Source organism: Lepus europaeus, chromosome 12, assembly GCF_033115175.1.
Source record: "Lepus europaeus isolate LE1 chromosome 12, mLepTim1.pri, whole genome shotgun sequence".
Lineage (NCBI taxonomy): Eukaryota > Metazoa > Chordata > Mammalia > Lagomorpha > Leporidae > Lepus > Lepus europaeus.
Window position 1 is genome coordinate 4,187,876 of NC_084838.1, and position 17,842 is coordinate 4,205,717.

A 17,842-nucleotide genomic window follows, 5' to 3' on the forward strand; every position below is an offset into this window, starting at 1 on the left:
GAGGTTGGCTGGGGGTCTGTCAGTACCCCCAAATTCCCCCAACCCCTATACTGCCCAATGAATGCCTACAGGAAGGCGGTGCCTGTGGTCACAGGACCCCAGCAAAGCCCCTCCATGGCAAAGCTGTGGGCTTAGCTTTTGCCCACCACTGGGAGAGGGACCCCCGGGGGTCTCCCCCGCCCACTCACTGGGCACCCACCTGGCCGCCCACCAGCAAGGCAGGATCAAACGCACACCACCTGGCTTGGTGAAGGGCCTTTATTTCCTTGTTAAACAGAAGCAGTCCGAGCCGCCATCTGTCCCCGTGACAGCGGCAGGGGGAGCTGTGGGAAGGGGCTGGACCCGCGGGGGCGCCTGCCTTCCTGGTGCCAAGGCCCCGCTGTCTGCTGGGAGAAGACCCTGGAAAGGGAGGGGCCAGGCCAGGAGGAAATGCCTGGGACACCTGGGCGTGGGCCTGGGCGTGGGCCTGGCCACAGGAGGATTCCTGTGTAGGACAGGCTGGAAAGGCAGCCACCCCTCCAACACCCCGTGGCCTCCCTCGTGACAGGTGGGGCTGCAGGGCTGGTTCAGCAAGTGTCAATCAAGGGTCAGCAGGGTCAGTGGGGCACACACGTGCTCCTGGAGGCCTGTGAGTCCCCTCGGGGCCTGGCTCTTCGGGCGGATCATAGGCTGAAAGGACAGAGCGCAGTGCAGGTGACTCCTTCAGTGGCTCTGCGGGGGCCTCCCAAGACAATAACAGCCCTGCAGGGAGGGGTGGGACCCCTGGGCCTCCGATCTCACTGCCTACAGCCCTCCTAGGAGCTGCCTGTCTTGTCTTCCCGGGTCCTCCACGCTGATGGGGGAGGGGCTGCGGCAGGACAGAGGCCTGCCGTGGGACGAGGGGCTCCAGCTGCTGCTCAGCCCTCCTCAGATCTGTGAGCCCGGCCCCATCAGCTTCCCGAGGCGCCCGCCCTGCTCTGGGGGCCTGCTCTCCGGGTGTGCACTGCAGGAATTTAATAGAACTCTCCCAAGCATCCAGGGGGCCTAGTGCATGGCTGGCTCTGAACCCCACAGGGGACGGTCACATGTGTACACGCACGGAGGGAGTGGAACATATGTGTGCGTCCTACAGACATGCCCTCACGTGTGGCTGTGAGCGGGAATGTGTATATTAGGGCCCTGGGGCTGTGGGTACACCAAGGGCTGTGCACGCTCTCACTCCTGCCAGCAGGCAGGGAGGCTCCGGCATTCTGGGAAGGGAGCGTGAGCATCACCGGCAGGTTCCACGCCTGTGGGGAGGCGTGCACATCCCGGGCGGTGCACACCTGGGGAAGTGTGCCGGGGCCTGGGTCTCACTGCAGGCTGGCGCAGCTCTCGGGCAGGCTGAGCAGGATGGCCTCCAAGTTCTGCTTGTCAGCGCGGACCTCGGCCAGGTCCTTCTCGAAGCCTTGGATCTCCAGCGCCTGCTGCTCCGACTCCTCTTCCAACAGCCGCAGTTTCCTCTGCAGCGCCCCCGGCGCGCCCAGCTGCAGCCTCAGGCGCTCCAGGGCCTGCTGGGTCTCGTTCAGGGCCTGGGCTGGGGTGCCATGGGTGTCCAGCGACCCTGCGGGGTAGCGGGGAGGGCAGACAGCCTCAGCAGGAGCCAGCTCAGCCCCCAGCTCAAATCTCCAGGATTCCGACTGCCCACCACCTACCAGGGGAAGGGGAAGGCCAGGGCACTGTGTGGGGAGGTTGGGGAGGGCCCAGGCAGCCCCACGGGCTCAGGTGCAGCCGCGGGGACTTTCCCCACCAGGGTAAGCAGGCACCCTGGAGGCACTGAAGTTTATTCAAAGGGGACTCACTGGGATGGGCACTTGGAACAGCAGCTAAGCTGCCACCTGGGCACCTGCATCCCCTATCAGAGTGCCTGGGTTCAAGTCCCAGCTCAGATCCCGGCTCCTCTTAACACGCACCCTGGGAGGCAGCAGGTGATGGCTCAACTACTTGGGTCCCTACCACCCACATGAGAGACGGCGGTGGGGTTCCCAGCTGCTGCTTTTGGCCTGGCTCAGGCCTGGCTATTTCAGGCATTTGGAGGGAACCAGCAGATCGGAGCTCTCTGTGTCTCTCTCAACATAAAAAAACCTCAAAGTGGACTCACTCCTGGGCACCCTCCCTGCCTCGCCCAGGGACCTGAGGGCGAGGAATGGTCGTCATTGGCCAGGGACCGAGATGGGAAGCCATGGGAGGGTGAACAGGGCCCAGCTCTGGGGTCTCCTTACCCAGGCCGGCAAGGAGCTCTGACAAGGCCCTGATGTCCTCCTCCAGGGACAGGCGTGACTCCCGGATGTGCCGCTCCATCTCGCTCAGCCCGGCACCTGCCTGTGTGGCAGAGGGGGGCGGCTTGAGCAGCTCCCTCCTGGCTGCCCGGGACAGGAGGGCTTGGGACGGGGGTTCGGCTCGCTGACCTGCTCAGCTTCCTGCAGCTCCCGTCTGCGTGCTGCCGAGGTTAGCACCTGCCGGGATGCCTGTCGGAGCGTGGCCTGCGTCTGGCTGGCGAGCCGGCTGGCGTGGCGCTGGCCCTGCTTGCCTTCCCGCAGCAAGGCCTTGGCGAGCTACGGGGTGGGTGGCGGCAGGGCAGAGGGCATGAGTGAGCAAGTCCTTTTGCAGGTAAAGGACTCACGGCCAGAAGGCCACCTCCCACTTCGCACATCACACTGCTCGCTCATTCATTCTAGAAACGTGCACTGAATGCAGACAGGCTGCTGGGTGCCATGCAAGAAAGTGCAACAGGGACCATGAACGACAAAGGCGGGGGTGGGGGGAGTGACACCACCTGGTTAGAATTTGGCCCTGGTTAAAGAAAAGCCTCGAGTTGTAGGCAGCAGAGCCAAGCAGGCCCAGGTGCGAGTCCTGCTTATGTGACTCCACCCCTGTACCTGGCCGGGCCTGCGGTCTTCCGCTGCACTACAGGGAGTGCAGGGTTAGCAAGGTCACCGATGTGAGGCCCCTAGGTTGAACCTGGGGTCCACTGAGCAATCGGTAAATGCGGAGCCCTAGCACTGGACACGGATGGCGGGGAGGGTGGATCTGCAGGGGCAGCGTTTAACCTAGCGAGGGGCGGGAGGCAGCTCTCAGCCCCACAGCAGGGAAGCGACTGCCTCCACGGCCATGGCTCTGAGGCTCTGACCTTGGCGTTTTCTTTGGCCAACAGCTCGGCTTCTCGGCCCTTCTTCTTGGAGGTGGAGGAGACAGACGCCGCGTTCCCCAGCACCCTCTCCACCTGCTTGGTCTTCTTTGTCACGTCGGCGAGGAGCCTGGCCCTGACCACGCCTGCCTTCCTCTGCAGTGCGGCCTGGTCCTGGGGCCGAGGGAAGCGTGGCCGCGTCCCTGCAAACCCGGCCGGGGCTGTGTCAGGACGCCGGGGCTCGTGCCGCGAGTGCTCGCCAGATGCTCACTGACCAGCCCCAGGCGCTCGGACAACGGAAGTGGGGCTATGAAGTGGGGATTTGCACGAGATCTTATGGGAAAAACCCAGGCAACCCACTCAGCTCTGCACGTCGACGTTTTCCCTTTTCCCAGCAAGCTTTGGAACTGTGCATGGGGACGGACAGGTCAACCGTGAGGCCGTTCCAGTGGAAGACCAGGAGCCACACATCACCACGGGGTAGGAAGGGAAGCAGAGTGAGAGGCACCAGCCGTTAGGATAATGGACTGCAGGAGCAGAATGCTCTATTCAGCTCCGAGCCCCGAGCAGCCAAGACTAAAAGCGAAATGCTGGAGGCCGGCACTGCGGCGCAGTAGGCTGGTCTTCCACCTGCAGCACCGGTATCCTATACGGGCACCAGTTCTAGTCCTGGCTGCCCCTCTTCTGATCCAGCTCCCTTCTAACGGCCTGGGACAGCAGTGGAAGTTTGGTTCAGGTGCTTGGGTCCCTGCACCTATGGGGGAGGCCTGGAGGAGGCTCCTGGCTCCTGGCTTCAGACTGGCCTAGCTCCGGCCGTTGCGGCCATCTGGGGAGTGAACCAGTGGATGGAAGACCTTTCTCTCTGTCTCCCTCTCACTGTCTATAACTCTACCTTGCAAATAAACAAATAAAAATCTTTTTAAAAAATTTAAAAAAGGGAATTTTACAGATCTTACAGGCTTTATTATCTAAGAAAGCAGACCCACTTGGTAAAGAAAGAGACCCCTCAGGCAAAATTTCAAGAGAAATTTATCATAAGGAGGAGAGTTGGCTTTTAAATAGGATCGTGGCTCAACAGGCTAATCCTCCGCCTTGCAGCGCCAGCACACTGGGTTCTAGTCCCGATCGGTGCACTGGATTCTGTCCCGGTTGCCCCTCTTCCAGGCCAGCTCTCTACTATGGCCCGGGAGTGCAGTGGAGGATGGCCCAAGTGCTTGGGCCCTGCACCCCATGGGAGACCAGGAGAAGCACCTGGCTCCTGCCTTCGGATCAGCGTGGTACACCGGCCGCGGCGGCCATTGGAGGGTGAACCAATGGCAAAGGAAGACCTTTCTCTCTGTCTCTGTCTCTCTCTCTCACTGTCCACTCTGCCTGTCAAAAATAAAAAATAAATAAATAAATAGGATCAAGCCTTCTAATCTTTAGAGGCGTAATATTACAGAATTGTTCATCCAGAAACTCCATCTCGTTTGCTTCTTATATATGAACTTGGTATTTCTCACGGTGCGTCCTGGGCAGGCCTAACCCTACAGATAGGGCGATCATACATGTTAGGGAGAGAGGTCAATTTAGGTTTAAAGTAAGGGCACCAGGCTTCTTCATTACAAGACCTCTCGGGGCCTTTGATACTCTGATCTGTGCTCCCTAAGGCCTCAAGAGGATGCTACAGTGTGAGACGATCCCTAAACCGACTGGAACACAGTTTACCTTCTCCTGGTGGAACCCATGGCCACGCCCAGGGAAGGCTCCCTGCACAGGCCCGAGGGGCGGGAGGGATGAGGGATGGGGAAAGAGCCTGGGGCTACAGGTTGGCCCTCGTGCGGATCACAGAGCAGCAACAGGGAGGCCTCCTGTTCTCAGAACCATTCAACAACCAGGTGGGGGAGGGTCACGTACAAGGCCGTGAGCGCTCCATGGCTGGAGGCAGGCAGGCGTCCTGCTGACGTGTGGTCTGCGGCAATGACCCTGAAACCCTGACGGTCCATCATCACACCGCACTGAGCTTACTCCCCCTGAACACAGCCACGCCCCATACAGCGGGTGACCAAGGCTTCAGGCCACTGAGAGACTCAAAGAGCAGCAGGTCCACAGCAGCCTGCCCTCTGGACCCATGGACCTAGGGTTGTGCTACACCAGCCGCAGGCAGTGAGCAGGGCTGGGGAGAGAGCCAAGTCCAGGGCCGGCAGAGACCTGACTAATGGTCTTGGGCCCATGAGACGCCTGAGGCTCAGGGTGGGCCACTGCCTTACCTGGCCGGTTGGGTAAGGAGCCACAGCTTGGGGGAGGGACAACACAGAAGCCCAAGGCACAAGGAGCACAGAGCTGGGGAACTGTAACACTGGCTGGCTTCCACTCCCAGCTCAGCTCTTAGCCAGGGATAGGCAGCCATCCCTGTCCCCACTCTACCCATCTGTAAAATGGGGGCACCGAGCCTCATTGCCCTGAAGCTCAAAAAGACCTGGGGGTGGGCAGCTGCGATGCCTGCATCTCACAGCAGGGTGCCTGGGTCTGGGTCTGGGTTCTGCTCCTGCCTCCAGCTTCCTGTTGGGTGCATCAAGGGAGGCAGCAGGACATGGCTCAAGTTCCTGCCACCCACGTGGGAGACCTGCACTGAGTTCCCGGCTCCCAGCTTCACCTGGCCCATCCCCAGCTGTTGCAGGTATTTGGGGAGTGAACCGCAGATAGGGGATCTGTGTTTCTCTGCTTCTCAAATAAAAATAATAAAAAATTTTAAAGATTTATTTATTTGAAATACAGAGCTACAGAGAAAGAGGGAAAGATCAAGAGATCTTCCATCTGCTGGTTCACTCCCCAGATGGCCGCAACAGCAGGGGCTGTGCCAGGCCAGAGCCAGGGGCTTCTTCCGGGTCTCCCACGTGGGTGCAGGGGCCCAAGGACTTGGGCCATCTTCCACTGCTTTTCCAGTCCACAGCAGAGAGCTGGATGGGAAGTGGAGCAGCCAGGACTCAAACCAGTGCCCATACAGATGCTGGCATTGCAGATGGTGGCTTAAACTATTGCACCACAATGCCAGCTCCCAATAAATAAAAAAAGACCTGGACCAGGGACTGACATTGTGGCACAGCAGGTTAAGCCACCACCTGTGATGCTAGGATATCCCATATGGGCGCCAGTTCAAGACTCAGCTGCTCCACTTCTGATTTATCTCCCTGCTAATGGCCTGGGAAAGTAGTGGTAGATGGCCCAAGTACTTTGGCCCCTACGACCCATGTGGAAGACCTGGATGGAGTATCAGGCTCTTAGCTTTGGCTTGGCCAAGCCCTGGCCATTGTGACCATCTAGGAAGTGAACCAGCAGATGAAAGATCTCTCTCTCTCTCTAACTCTCTGCCTTTTAAATAAACAAATATGGGGGGGGGGGGAGGCCTGGATAGGCATCAACCCACATCCCTCCTTTTTTAAAACTTTCATTTAATTATTTTATTTCTTTTTTAAAAATATTTTATTTAGAGGCCGGCGCCACGGCTCACTAGGCTAATCCTCCACCTTGCGGCGCCGGCACACCGAGTTCTAGTCCCAGTCAGGGCGCCGGATTCTGTCCCGGTTGCCCCTCTTCCAGGCCAGCTCTCTGCTGTGGCCCAGGAGTGCAGTGGAGGATGGCCCAAGTGCTTGGGCCCTGCACCCCATGGGAGACCAGGAGAAGCACCTGGCTCCCAGCTTCGGATCAGCGCGGTGCGCCAGCTGCGGCAGCCACTGGAGGGTGAACCAATGGCAAAGGAAGACCTTTCTCTCTGTCTCTCTCTCTCACTGTCCACTCTGCCTTTCGAAAAAAAAAGATTTAATTTATTTGAAAGGCAGAGTTACAGAGGCAGAGGTAGAGATGTCTTCCATCCGCTGGTTCACTCCCCAAATGGCTGCAATGGGCAGAGCTGAGCCGATCTGAAGCCAGGAGCCAGGAGCTTCTTCTGGGTCTCCCATGTGGGTGCAGAGGCCTAAGGACTTGGGCCATCTTCCATTGCTTTCCCAGGACATAGCAGAGAGCTGGACTGGAAGTGGAGCAGCCGGGACTTGAACCTGCACCCATGTGGGATGCCGGCACTGAAGGCAGTGCTTTACCCTCTACACCACAGCTCTGTCCCTTATATATTTTATTTCAAAGAGTTTCTCTCACTCTCTTTCTCTGTGTGTGTGTATGTGTGTGGAGAGAAAGAGAGCAAGCGAGTGAGCGAGACAGAAGCAGATCTTGTATCTAATAATTCATCCCCCAAATGCCCCAACAGCCAGGGCTGGGCCAGGCCAAAGCCAGGAGTCTGGAACTCCACCCAAATCTCCCATGTGGGTGGCGGGGACTCAAGTACTCGCCCATCATCTGCTGCCTCCAAAGGTGTGCACCAGTAGGCAGCTGGATCAGACGTGGAAAAGCCAGGACTCGAAGAAGCAGGCTTCTGACATGGGATGTGGGGATCACCCACATGCCCGCCCGCCCACATCCCTTTTTTTTTTTTTTTTTTTTATTTGACAGGTAGAATTATAGACAGTGAGAGAGAGACAGAGAGAAAGGTCTTCCTTCCAATGGTTCATTTCCCTAATGGCCGCTACGGCCGGCGCTGCACCAATCCAAAGCCAGGAGCCGGGTGCTTCCTCCCGGTCTCCCATGCAGATGCAGGGACCCAAGCACTTGGGCCATCCTCCACTGCCCTCCCAGGCCACAGCAGAGAGTTGGACTGGAAGAGGAACAACCGGGACTAGAACCCAGCACCCATATGGGACTAGAACCCGGCACCGCAGGCAGAGAACCAAGTGAGCCATGGCACCGGCCCCACACCCCTTCTAAAGAGAAACCCCACAGCCCTACTCAACACCACAGCAGGGCAGCCTGCTGGGCCCTGGCGAGGATGCACTAGGCCAGAGGCCGCAGATTCTCTTCCCACCTGGTCCTGAGCTCTGCCAAGGGCCTCCAGACACCAGGGGTTGGAGGGGACGGCCAGGTGGGCAAGGGGCCTGTGAGTGGTGTGTGACACGGGCAGAGACAAGAGGCCAGGGGAGGTCGGGAGGTGGGGGGAGTGGCTGCCTTGGCTAGAGCCCACCTGGCTGCACTCTGCCCAGCAGCCAGGCCTGCTCCACAGAGCCCAGAGCTCAGCGGGACACACGTACCTTCCAGGTCGGCCAGCAGGGTCCTGGCTCCCATGACAGTCACTGTGGCAGCCTGGACAGACGAGGAAGCCCGGGTCAGGGCGGCTGTGGCCTCCTGGCGCAGCTGCAAGGGAAGGGAGAGGTTGGGCAGCTGGCCTGACAGGTGCACAGCCCAGACGTGAGTCAGGCAGGCGCGCGCACACGGGGCCCTAAGACATCACTGTGACTCTGCCACTTAGGAACGCTACGCAGCAGGAACACGCGCCCGGCTCATTCTACAAATGTTAAACCCTGGACGCCTCCCAATAGCTCTGAGCCACAGCAGCTCGGAGGAAGAGCGCTAAAGGGGAGACGGACAAGCAGACGATCACGGTCAGAACGCGGCTGCGTGTCGGCCGCTGTCAATCACAAGTTGGCAGTGTCTCCCCTCTGGCCACTGAACAGGACTGGGTACTTAAAGGATGCCCAAGATGTGGCTCATCCCACAGTGGGATGTCACCCAACCACGCTGCAGCACAGGGGAGCGAGGCTCAGAAACACGGCGCTGAGGGAGGGCGGCCAGATACGAGTCATGTGAGCTCGTTTTTGTGAAACTTCCAGAGAGCGGACAGGTGGTTGCCTGGGGCTGGGGGGAGGGGGAACGGCTGTGGAATGACACAGGCACACGACACGCGCACAACACGGGGAAGGCACTGAGCCCCGCTCGGAGTACGTGACGTGAATCTCAGCGCCGTGACAATATGAGAAATGGACAAACCATACGGGCTTGAGAAACCCCGGATGCTGTCTCAGTCTCGCTCTGCAGGCCCAGCAGGGTGGGCAGGAGGAAGGGGGGGGGGCAGCGTGGGGGGGTGCAGCCGTGACTCTCGGAGGCCGCCTCTCTTCCTGGCGTCCTGGCCCAGGACGAGGGCACTGGAGCATGGCCGTATCAGTGCTATGGGGGCACCAGCACAGCACAGCTCTGGGTCTGTGGTCTGGCAAAACCATAACCTGGAGGAAATCTGTGATGGGCACGTGGGGGTTCTTGGGACTCTCTCGCACCCTATCAGTGAGTCTAATATTATTTCCAAGTGAAGTTCTTTTTAAAAGTTACTTTACAAGGCTCTTTTACACTCGAATGGGTTGGAAACCGTAGGATCCAGCTACATTCACCCTGTGATTCTGCTAGTATTCCCTGACCTTTGAATGTCGTCTCCCCTTCGAGACCGTAAATGCCAAACTCGGGTTAAGTGGCTGAGTCCCCACGGCTGCTCAGATCAGTCCTCGCTGGGTATCTGGTGAAGACGCTGATGGAGGAACAAGACCCATCCCGGCTGTAACTGACGCCGAGGAAGGCGGCCCCCATCTGTATTCTCTTCTGGGAAACCAGGGTCCCCAGCCGCGGCTCGTGCAGTCTGAGAACGTGTGGGGCTTGGGGGTGGCACGAGAGGGCGGAAAAGAACTACATCCTGGTGCTGGTGTTGTGACCCAGAGGCCTGCAGCATGGCCGTTCCTTATGGGCGCCAGTTCGAGCCCCAGCTGCTCAACTTCCCATCCAGCTCCATGCAACTGCAGCTGGGAATGCAGCAGGGCTGGCTGGAGTACGTGGGCCCCTGAAACCACGTGGGAGACCCGGCTGGAGTCCCAGGCTCCTGGTTTCAGCCCGACCCAGCCCCAGCCATTGCAGCCATTTGAGGAGTTGACCAGCAGAGGGAAGAGTGTGTGTGTGTGTCCCTCTCTCGCTCTGCAACTCTGCCTTATCATACCAAATAAATAAAATGACAAATTTAAAACTGCTGCTTCCTGTCTGCTCTCCCCGCTCCAGCAACCCCCGACCCCAGATCACCTGCAGGGCAGCCCTGGCTTCTGCAGGTGCCCTGCTCCAGAGAACAAGAGCTGACCTGCACGAGGGTCTCCGTCTTCTGCAGCGCGGCTCGGGCAGTGGCCCGGAGGGCTCGGGTGGCCTTGGTGGCCATGCGTTCTCTCGATGCAACCATCTTCTCCAGGGACCCCACTTTCCGGCTCAGGTCCCTGGCCTGGGATTTCTGAGGCTGCAGGGAGATGGGGAGGGGGCAGAGCCCCTATTCAGAGAGAAGCACTGGGCTGGGCTGAGGCTGAGGGCCAGCTCCTGGCTGCTGGCCTGCACCCCAAGCCTTGTGCCCCTGCAAACCAGGTGGCCTCCATGCTGTCCCGAGAGACTCCCTCCCCAGGTCCATGGTCCTGCAGCTGAAACCCGGGGGCTGGGCTGCTTCAGAAGATAGGATCTTTTGGGCTGAAGCAGAATTGTGTGGGTACCGCACAGCATCCAGTTCCCTCGGTGGCAGGGGGGTGCTTCCAAAAGCTCAGGGCAAATGCGTGTCGTGATACCAAAAATGGTTGGCACCAGAATAGACGTCTCTTTCCATCTGATGTCCTATTAACTTTCTGAAGCCCCCCCATTACCTGGGCCGGCAGCTGCGATGTCTCCAACAAACGCTGGCCGGGCCCTGACGCTGCCAGGCTGGCCGGGGGATTAGCTCATTTGAATCGACTGCCACAATCGAGCCACGTCTCCTACGTGTGCTGGGCCCCACTGGCCTCCCCAGCTGCTAGGGCCCCCACCCCACCCCCAAGGTCGGCCCAGCTGACCCGTGATCCAGGGGCGGCCAGTGAGGCCAGACGCGGGGCTGCATCTGCACCAACTTGCTGCACGGCGGCCAGCACCCTCCTAGCTTCGGGCAGTGCCTCTGCCACAGCTGTGCCCAACGCTTTCAGGGCCTCCTGGGCCTCCTGGTACCTGAGAGCACACAGAGGCCCGGAGGGCCGTGAAGTAGGGCGCCCACGGGTACCTCGAGCCTCTCCTGACTGTCCCGGTGGAGTCGCATGTGTCCCCGGCGGCCGGCCTCAGAAAGCAGCCGCTACCCAGAGACTTCTGAACAAAGCATTAAGGCACCCAAGGGAGCTCGTTCTTTGTCCCGGACCCACCCCTGGCAGGACCGCAGGTGTTGGTGATGTTGGGAAGGAGGGAAACACCAGGAGATGTGGGGAGCACAGGGGCCCAGGCCCTGCTCTTGGCTTGGCCGTGCCCTTGCTGGTGACCTTGGGCCTGTGGCTCTCCATTAGGACACAGAGACCCTGGAGCTGCAGGGTGGCTGCGGGCCCTTAGCTCAGACGGCCCATGGCTTGGTCATCAACCAATCAGAATGGTTTCCTGAGCTGGCCGGTTGCCTGGTGCCTGTTCTGCCCAGGCCTCTCTGACTATGGGCACCGCTGGGGTGGAGATCGCTGGCTTCCTTCCTGTCGCCAGGACCTTGCCCCCAGGACCGGTCATGTGACCTCACTCCAGCCATGCATCGGGCCCATGGCTGGGCACCTGGTCCAAACTGAGCCATCCAGATTCTCTCATTTGGAGAGGTTAGCGTGGGGCTCGGCAAGGCGCTGGTGGGTCCTGCCCTGGCCCTGGAGCTGAGAGGACAGAGGCAGAGAAGCGGCAGCTGCCCTAACTGGGGGCAGGGTGGGGTACCCAGGAGCTGCAGGGAAGACAGAGATTCTTGCTCTGGGCCGAGCAGCATCCCCCCACCCCCTCCCCATCACGAGCCACTTCCTGTAATTAACCCCTGGGCGGGCCCACTCCAACACTCCAAGCTGGATGCATGCAGACCCCGATGTCCTGACCGACCACCCAGAACGGCAGGGCTCGGGGAAGCAGTCCTGGAGTCAGCAGCCTCTGGCCAGGACCCCTGAGCTCCAGGAGGCCAGCTCCATGCTCCTATGTGCACCTGCAGAGGCCTCACCTGTCCTCCAGCTCCTGCTGGGTCTCCAGGGCCAACCTCCCGTCCACCAGATTCCAGAGAAGCGCGTCACTGGCGTTGGAGGCCAGGAGGGCCCTCCGAGCGGCAGCTTTGATCTTGGCGGCAGTGTCTCTGTGGCTGTGTGGAAACAACACCCCCTAGACTGTCACCCAGGGCCCACACGGACAGGGCAGGGGCTTGAGTCCAAACCCACGTGCCCGGCCACCTGGGCTGCTCGCCGCCCGGGAGGACAGCCACAGGTCAGGGATTCCTTTCCTGCTTCTGCCTAGGGAACCCCGACACCCCTGTTCCTGGGGTTTCTGGTGTATGCTGTTGTCCTGGCCTCTCAGTGTGCACAGGGAGCTCTACAGTCACCCTGATGCACACAGCACGGAAGAGAGAGGCAAGACAGCCGGCTTTGTCACTGCCGTGTCACAGTGTCCTTCAGCTCCCCGGTTCCCTCAGCTGTAAAAGGAGTTCCAGTCCTCGGCACAAACCAAAGCGGAAGCCGCTGCAGGTCCTGGGTCCTCAACGTCTCAAGCTGATTTTTCTTCTTTTATATGAGATTTATTTAGCGAGAGAGACAGAGAAAGAGAGAAAGAGAGAGAGACAGAGAGACAGAGAGAGTGGTCTTCCACCTGCTGGTTCACTCCCCAAGTGGCCACAACAGCCAGGCCGGAGCCAGGAGTGAGGCGCTCCATCCAGGTCTCCCACGTGGGTGCAGAGGTCCAAGCCCTTGGGCATCTTCTGCTGCTTTCCCAGGCGCACGAGCAGGGAACTCAATTTGGAAGTGGAGCAGTCCGGATACGATCCAGGAGGCAGAAAAAGATGGTCCAAGTGCTCGGGGCCCTGGCACCAACATGGGAGACCAGAGTGGAGTTCCGGGTTCCTGGTTTCAGCCTGGCCCAGAGGAGTAAGCCAGCGGATAGAAGATCTAGCATCTCTCTCTCTCTGCCTTTCAAGTAGATTAAAATATTTCTAAAAATTAGGAAAAAAACACAACAGTACACGACACTACCCAAATGCCCAGCAAAAGCCAATTAGATAAGCAGGATGTGGCTCACGTGCGCTAGAATATTCTTCAGTGGGGGAAAGGAGAGAAGCACAGACCCACGGCACAGCGTGGGGAAGCCTTGAAGTCAGGAGGCTGAGTGGGAAGAGCTGGACTCCTGTGTGACCCCACTGACCCCAAATGCCCGGGGCCGGCAAACGCACAGAGGTGGAACAGTGGCCACAGGGGACAGGAGGCCCAGCAGAGATGGCAGTGAGGGTCCCTGGGTTTGGGCTTTGTTTTAGGGGTGATGAAATTGTTCTAGACGCGAGGCGGCTCTGAATCCACTCCAAGCTCTGAGCTGCACTGTGTGTGGACAGATCTCAGCACAGCTGTTGGTTAGGAAAAACCGGCAGACGCTCGAGTACCCTCAGCTGAGCGAGCTTTGCTCTGACATCCCTGGAACCACAGTCTGCTTACAGCCCCTCCCGCCCACGTGGGGACATCTGCCCCCCGCCAGGTTGCTCTCACACTCATCTGGTCCCAACTCCTGTGCTGGGGCCTCTGTGGGGCTGACCCTGCCGCTGGAGCCCCCAGGAGAGGGGCTGGACTCCCCAAGGCTGCCCTGACGCGTGGCCAGCCCGGGCCGGGCCCCAGGGACTTGGGGCTCACCTCCGGGCAAGGGCTCGGGCCTCTGTGGCCAGAAGGCTCCAGTTGGTAGGCTGGCTGGGCCCCTCCTGGGGAATCACCTTTAGAGAAAAAGGAGAGAGAGGACACCTGGCTAACACCGGGCAGAGGCAGACGGCACCAGGGGTCTCGTCCTCACCCAGGGCGGGTCAGAGTTCACACCCAGTGGGCAGAGGCCTGACATGAGGGGATCCCGCAGCCACCGCCCCCCCCCCCCCCCCCGGACCACACAGCCACCGTCTGTGCGGCCATGGCTCACACTGGAGCGGCAGAGTGGGCGCTGTGTGATCCCCATCTTGGAGAGAAAGCCGAGCCTCCCCAGACGGGGCAGGCGTGCCCAGGTCACCAGGTCAACAGCAAGGCAGGGGCTGGGACCCACGCCAGGCTCAGAGGGAGGGAGTGCCCGGAGGTACCAGAGACGTGAGAACGGTGGCCGCGTGGGCGATCTCCTCGTGCGAGGACCCCAGGACCGCCTCCAGGTCGGCCAGCTGGACGCAGGGCTTCCGAGCTCCATCCTGGCCACAGCGCGCACTCCTGCTCAGCACCTGCAGCCGCGCCTGGGCAGCCTTCACAGCTCCCTTGAGGCCAACCATCTGCTCCAGGAAGGCCTCCTGGGCCCCTGCAGGAAGCCCCCAGCCCAGAGGTCACAGAGCAGTGACGCTTTCACACCAACACCTTCCTCCCCCAACCCCCAGGGCCTCCATCCATGCCTCCTCTCCCCTCGGGCACAGCCGAATCCCCTCACTAGCTCTGAGCACCCCACCGTGAGTCCCGGGGCAAAGTCTGCCCATTTTACGGATGCCAAAGCTGAGGCCCAGAGGAGGTACATCATGACCCAAGCTGTCTGAGCCACGACAGGCCACTCCGGCATCGGGGACAGCAGTGACCCTCTGCCACGAGTCAGCTCTGCAAGTCACCGCGTGGCTCAGGTGGGGTCGTTTTAAGATGTGGCATCTGACAGCTCCCTCTTTCCACTGCCAGTCCTGCCAACAGGTGCACAGCTCACCCATGTCTGCTGCTCGTGCACACGGGATTACACACGTTAATCCACTCACTTGCAGCGCTCCCTAAGTTTCCACGCTCCCATCGCTTTAGGGACAGTCTCCTTTTTCCTAACTGAGGCTATGGCAGTGAATCCAGGGCTCTCCACCTCTTCAGCACCTGGGACAGTGCCCCAACACTGACTTGGGGGTGAGCGAAGACATGAATGGACCCAGCTTACAGGCCGGGGAGAGTAGCAGTGGGCCCAGCACATGGCAGGGGCGGTGCAGGGGTGACATGCGACCAGACCGAAGGCTCCCTGGGGGCGAATGACCAGCCAGCCCCCTTCACCCGCCCCCTGCTCTCCCCGCACCTTGCAGCAAGGGGCCCCTCTGGTAGACATCCCCACGTGGTGACTCTCCCTGTAGAATGTCCAGCGGCCCCCAGGGACTGCCACAGTCAGACTCCTGCAGCCACCCCTCCATCAAGGTCAGCCTGGCCTTCAGCGTGGCTGCCTGCAGGGGCACAGGGAAGGAAGGGCGTGTGTGAGGCTGTGGACCCCTCCTGGGCTTCTTCCTGGCCTGCCCTCCGATCCTGCCCTGGGCCTTGAGGTCGAGGGCACACCCCAGCGCTGAGGACCAAGCCTGGGCCCCCCACCCCGAGCCATCCCTTCCCTTCTCACACCCACAGCACCCACAAAGCCACACTTCCGAGCCCCTGCAAAAGGACAGGAGGGCAAGGCTCCTGCCTGTCCTTGGAGCTGCACGCCCAGGGCGTGGCACAGAGGGGCCGCCTCCCCCAGGCCCGTCCCCTTAACCACGCCAACGATATCAGCGTTCTTAGAGACGCATTCAGAGCCGGCCCTGGTGCGAGTGCTTGGGTGCTGGCCACGTCCCCATTTGACGCACCTGTGAGCCAGGGCCACGGGTCCGAGCCGGACCTGGATCCCACAGCCCTCAATGAACGCCCTGAAAACCACAAGGCTGTCTATCCCAGGGCCAAACCTGACGTAACTCATTTGGAAGCAAAACTGCCCTGGAAAAGGCTCCTCGTGACCTTTCCGGACCCACGTGGCACTCGCCCCCATCTGTTCCCTGCAGCCGGCACACGGCCCTGTGCCCACACAGCTGGCCCCACTGGTTTCCAGGAAGGGCGTGTAGGCCTGGACTTCTTCCGATTTGGAGCAGGAGGGGGACCTTGAGGCTTCCCAAGGCTGCCTCCTGCCTGGGGCTTGGGGGAGAGGAAGCCCCCCTGGGGAACCCCAGGGCCCGAACTCCTGGCCCCAGCGCCGCCCTGTCTCCCTGATCAGAACTCAACCGCAGCCCTGCGTGGGCGTCACACTTCCTCCCACCCTCTTCCCAGAGGAGGTGGAACCAGGACAAATGTGAGACCTCGGCCCACAGGGAGGACCACGGGGAAAAGAGACACCTTTCTCCTGTCCACCCCAAGCAGGGGAAGGGCAGGGGTGAGGGCTGGGCCAGGCTCGGCACGAGAAGGCGGCTGGTGGGCACTGTGGGTGAGGACAGCCCTCGGGGCCTGGCACGGAGCTGGCACTCACGGGGGCCACAGGCGGGCTCACCTCGTCCCGCACCAGGCCGTAGCAGGATGGGCACTCCTGGCACTGGGTGCCGTCAGCCGTGAGGAAGAAGTTGTCGCGACAGCGGTCACACTTGTAGCCCACGAAACCAGGTCTGCAGGTGCACGTGCTGTTCTCGTGGCACTGGGCCGAGACGGCGCCCAGCGGCGAGCACCTGCAGGCTGGAGGGGTTGGCAGCATGGGTGCTGGGTGCCCTGATGGTCGCCCCTGCACCCTCACCCCTGCAGCTCCCAGAAGCCCCCGAGGCAGCCTCAGGTACACGTTCCTGGGCCCTTCCCCGGAGAGCGTGATCAGATGGTCAGAGGGGCTGGCTGAGGCTGATCGGTTTAAATGTCCCTGGGACCTGAGGACCAGCCAGGTGTAGGAGCCGCCAACTCAGCCCAACCACACAGGCGCAGAAGCTGAGGCCCAGAGGGTGGCCTGGTGACCCCAGGGCACACCAGAAGGAATCTAGCAGTGGCACCTGGGACAGGGTTCCCAGCTTCCCCTACAGGACTGGGGAACCTTTTGTCTGCCAGGGGCCATTTGGATATTTATGACATCATTTGCTGGCCTTACAAAATTATCAACTTAAAAATCAGCCTGCTAGAGATTTATCGAATTCGGAGTCCCCGCCTACGACTGCCGTGGCAGAGCATGCCCTGATTTCTCCAGCCTCCTACAGCCGCCCCACCTGGCTCCACACCTCCACAGCCTCGCTCCAGGGACCCACCCTGTGTCTGGCCACGCCCTCTCCCCAGCTACCAGCTTTCCCATTGGATGCAGACCTCAGGCCCCGCCTCCAGCCAGCAGAGCACCCCAACTCCTTACCACGGCAGCCCTTGATGGAGAAGCCAAAGAAACCCAGCTGGCATCTGTCGCAGGCCAGGCCTGTGACGCCCGGGCGGCAGGGGCACTGCCCAGTCTCTGGATGGCACCGGTCTTCCTGGGAGCCCAGCGGGTGGCATTTGCAGCTACAACAGGGGAAGGAACCAGGTGTGGGGCAAACTCCTGTGCCAGCTGCGGCTGGCCTGTGCAGACCAGGCTGTCCCCACGCCACGCAAGGTGAGTGGCGTCCTTAAGCCGGGCTCTGGGAAGCACGAGAGGCCCAGGATGCTAGCTAAGAAGTGAAGGGGGGAAAAAAAGACCATGGGGACATGCGTGCTGGTAGGACTCTGGCCCTCCATTGGGAGTCCCCATGCAATTAGCAGAGTAAAGGCTCCGAGGAGGGGCCGGCGCTGTGGTGTAGTGGGCTAATCCTCCACCTGCAGTGCCGGCATCCCATATGGGCACCAGTTCAAGTCCCGGCTGCTCCTATTCCGATCCAGCTCTCTGCTATGGCTATGGAAAGCAGCAGAAGATGGCCCAAGTGCTTGGGCCCCTGCATCTGCATGGGAGACCTGGAAGAAGCTATTGGCTCCTGGCTTTGGAGCGGATCAGCACTGGCCGTTGCAGCCATTGAGGGGGTGAACCAACGGATGGAAGACCTCTCTCTCTGTCTCTCCCTCTCTGTCTGTAATTCTGCCTCTCAAATCAATAAAATCTTCAAAAAAAAAAAAAAAAAAGCCTCTGATGAGCCCTGCAGGCAGAAGCCTCCTGGCCTTACTCAGCTCCCCCTGG

The 17,842-nt window shown here is 60.5% G+C and overlaps 1 protein-coding gene across 2 annotated transcripts in view; it reads right to left on the reverse strand.

Moving 5' to 3' along the window:
- Window positions 1–274: 274 nt before the first annotated feature.
- LAMC3 (laminin subunit gamma 3) overlaps window positions 275–17,842 on the reverse strand; it is a 53,326-nt gene continuing 35,758 nt past the window's right edge. The window contains exons 16-29 of one of the 2 annotated variants that reach the window (XM_062206882.1): window positions 17,054–17,196; window positions 16,226–16,404; window positions 15,020–15,161; window positions 14,079–14,284; window positions 13,651–13,727; window positions 11,991–12,125; window positions 10,846–10,993; window positions 10,119–10,268; window positions 8,260–8,362; window positions 3,149–3,348; window positions 2,427–2,573; window positions 2,241–2,340; window positions 1,305–1,582; window positions 275–669 (exon numbers count right to left, since the gene is read on the reverse strand). In XM_062206882.1, the coding sequence (XP_062062866.1) occupies window positions 1,332–1,582; window positions 2,241–2,340; window positions 2,427–2,573; window positions 3,149–3,348; window positions 8,260–8,362; window positions 10,119–10,268; window positions 10,846–10,993; window positions 11,991–12,125; window positions 13,651–13,727; window positions 14,079–14,284; window positions 15,020–15,161; window positions 16,226–16,404; window positions 17,054–17,196 (1,981 nt within the window). In that variant the 3' untranslated portion in view covers window positions 275–669; window positions 1,305–1,331. Of the gene's footprint in view, window positions 1,583–2,240; window positions 2,341–2,426; window positions 2,574–3,148; window positions 3,349–8,259; window positions 8,363–10,118; window positions 10,269–10,845; window positions 10,994–11,990; window positions 12,126–13,650; window positions 13,728–14,078; window positions 14,285–15,019; window positions 15,162–16,225; window positions 16,405–17,053; window positions 17,197–17,842 lie in introns of both variants that reach the window. The other variant, XM_062206881.1, reaches the window with a different exon arrangement.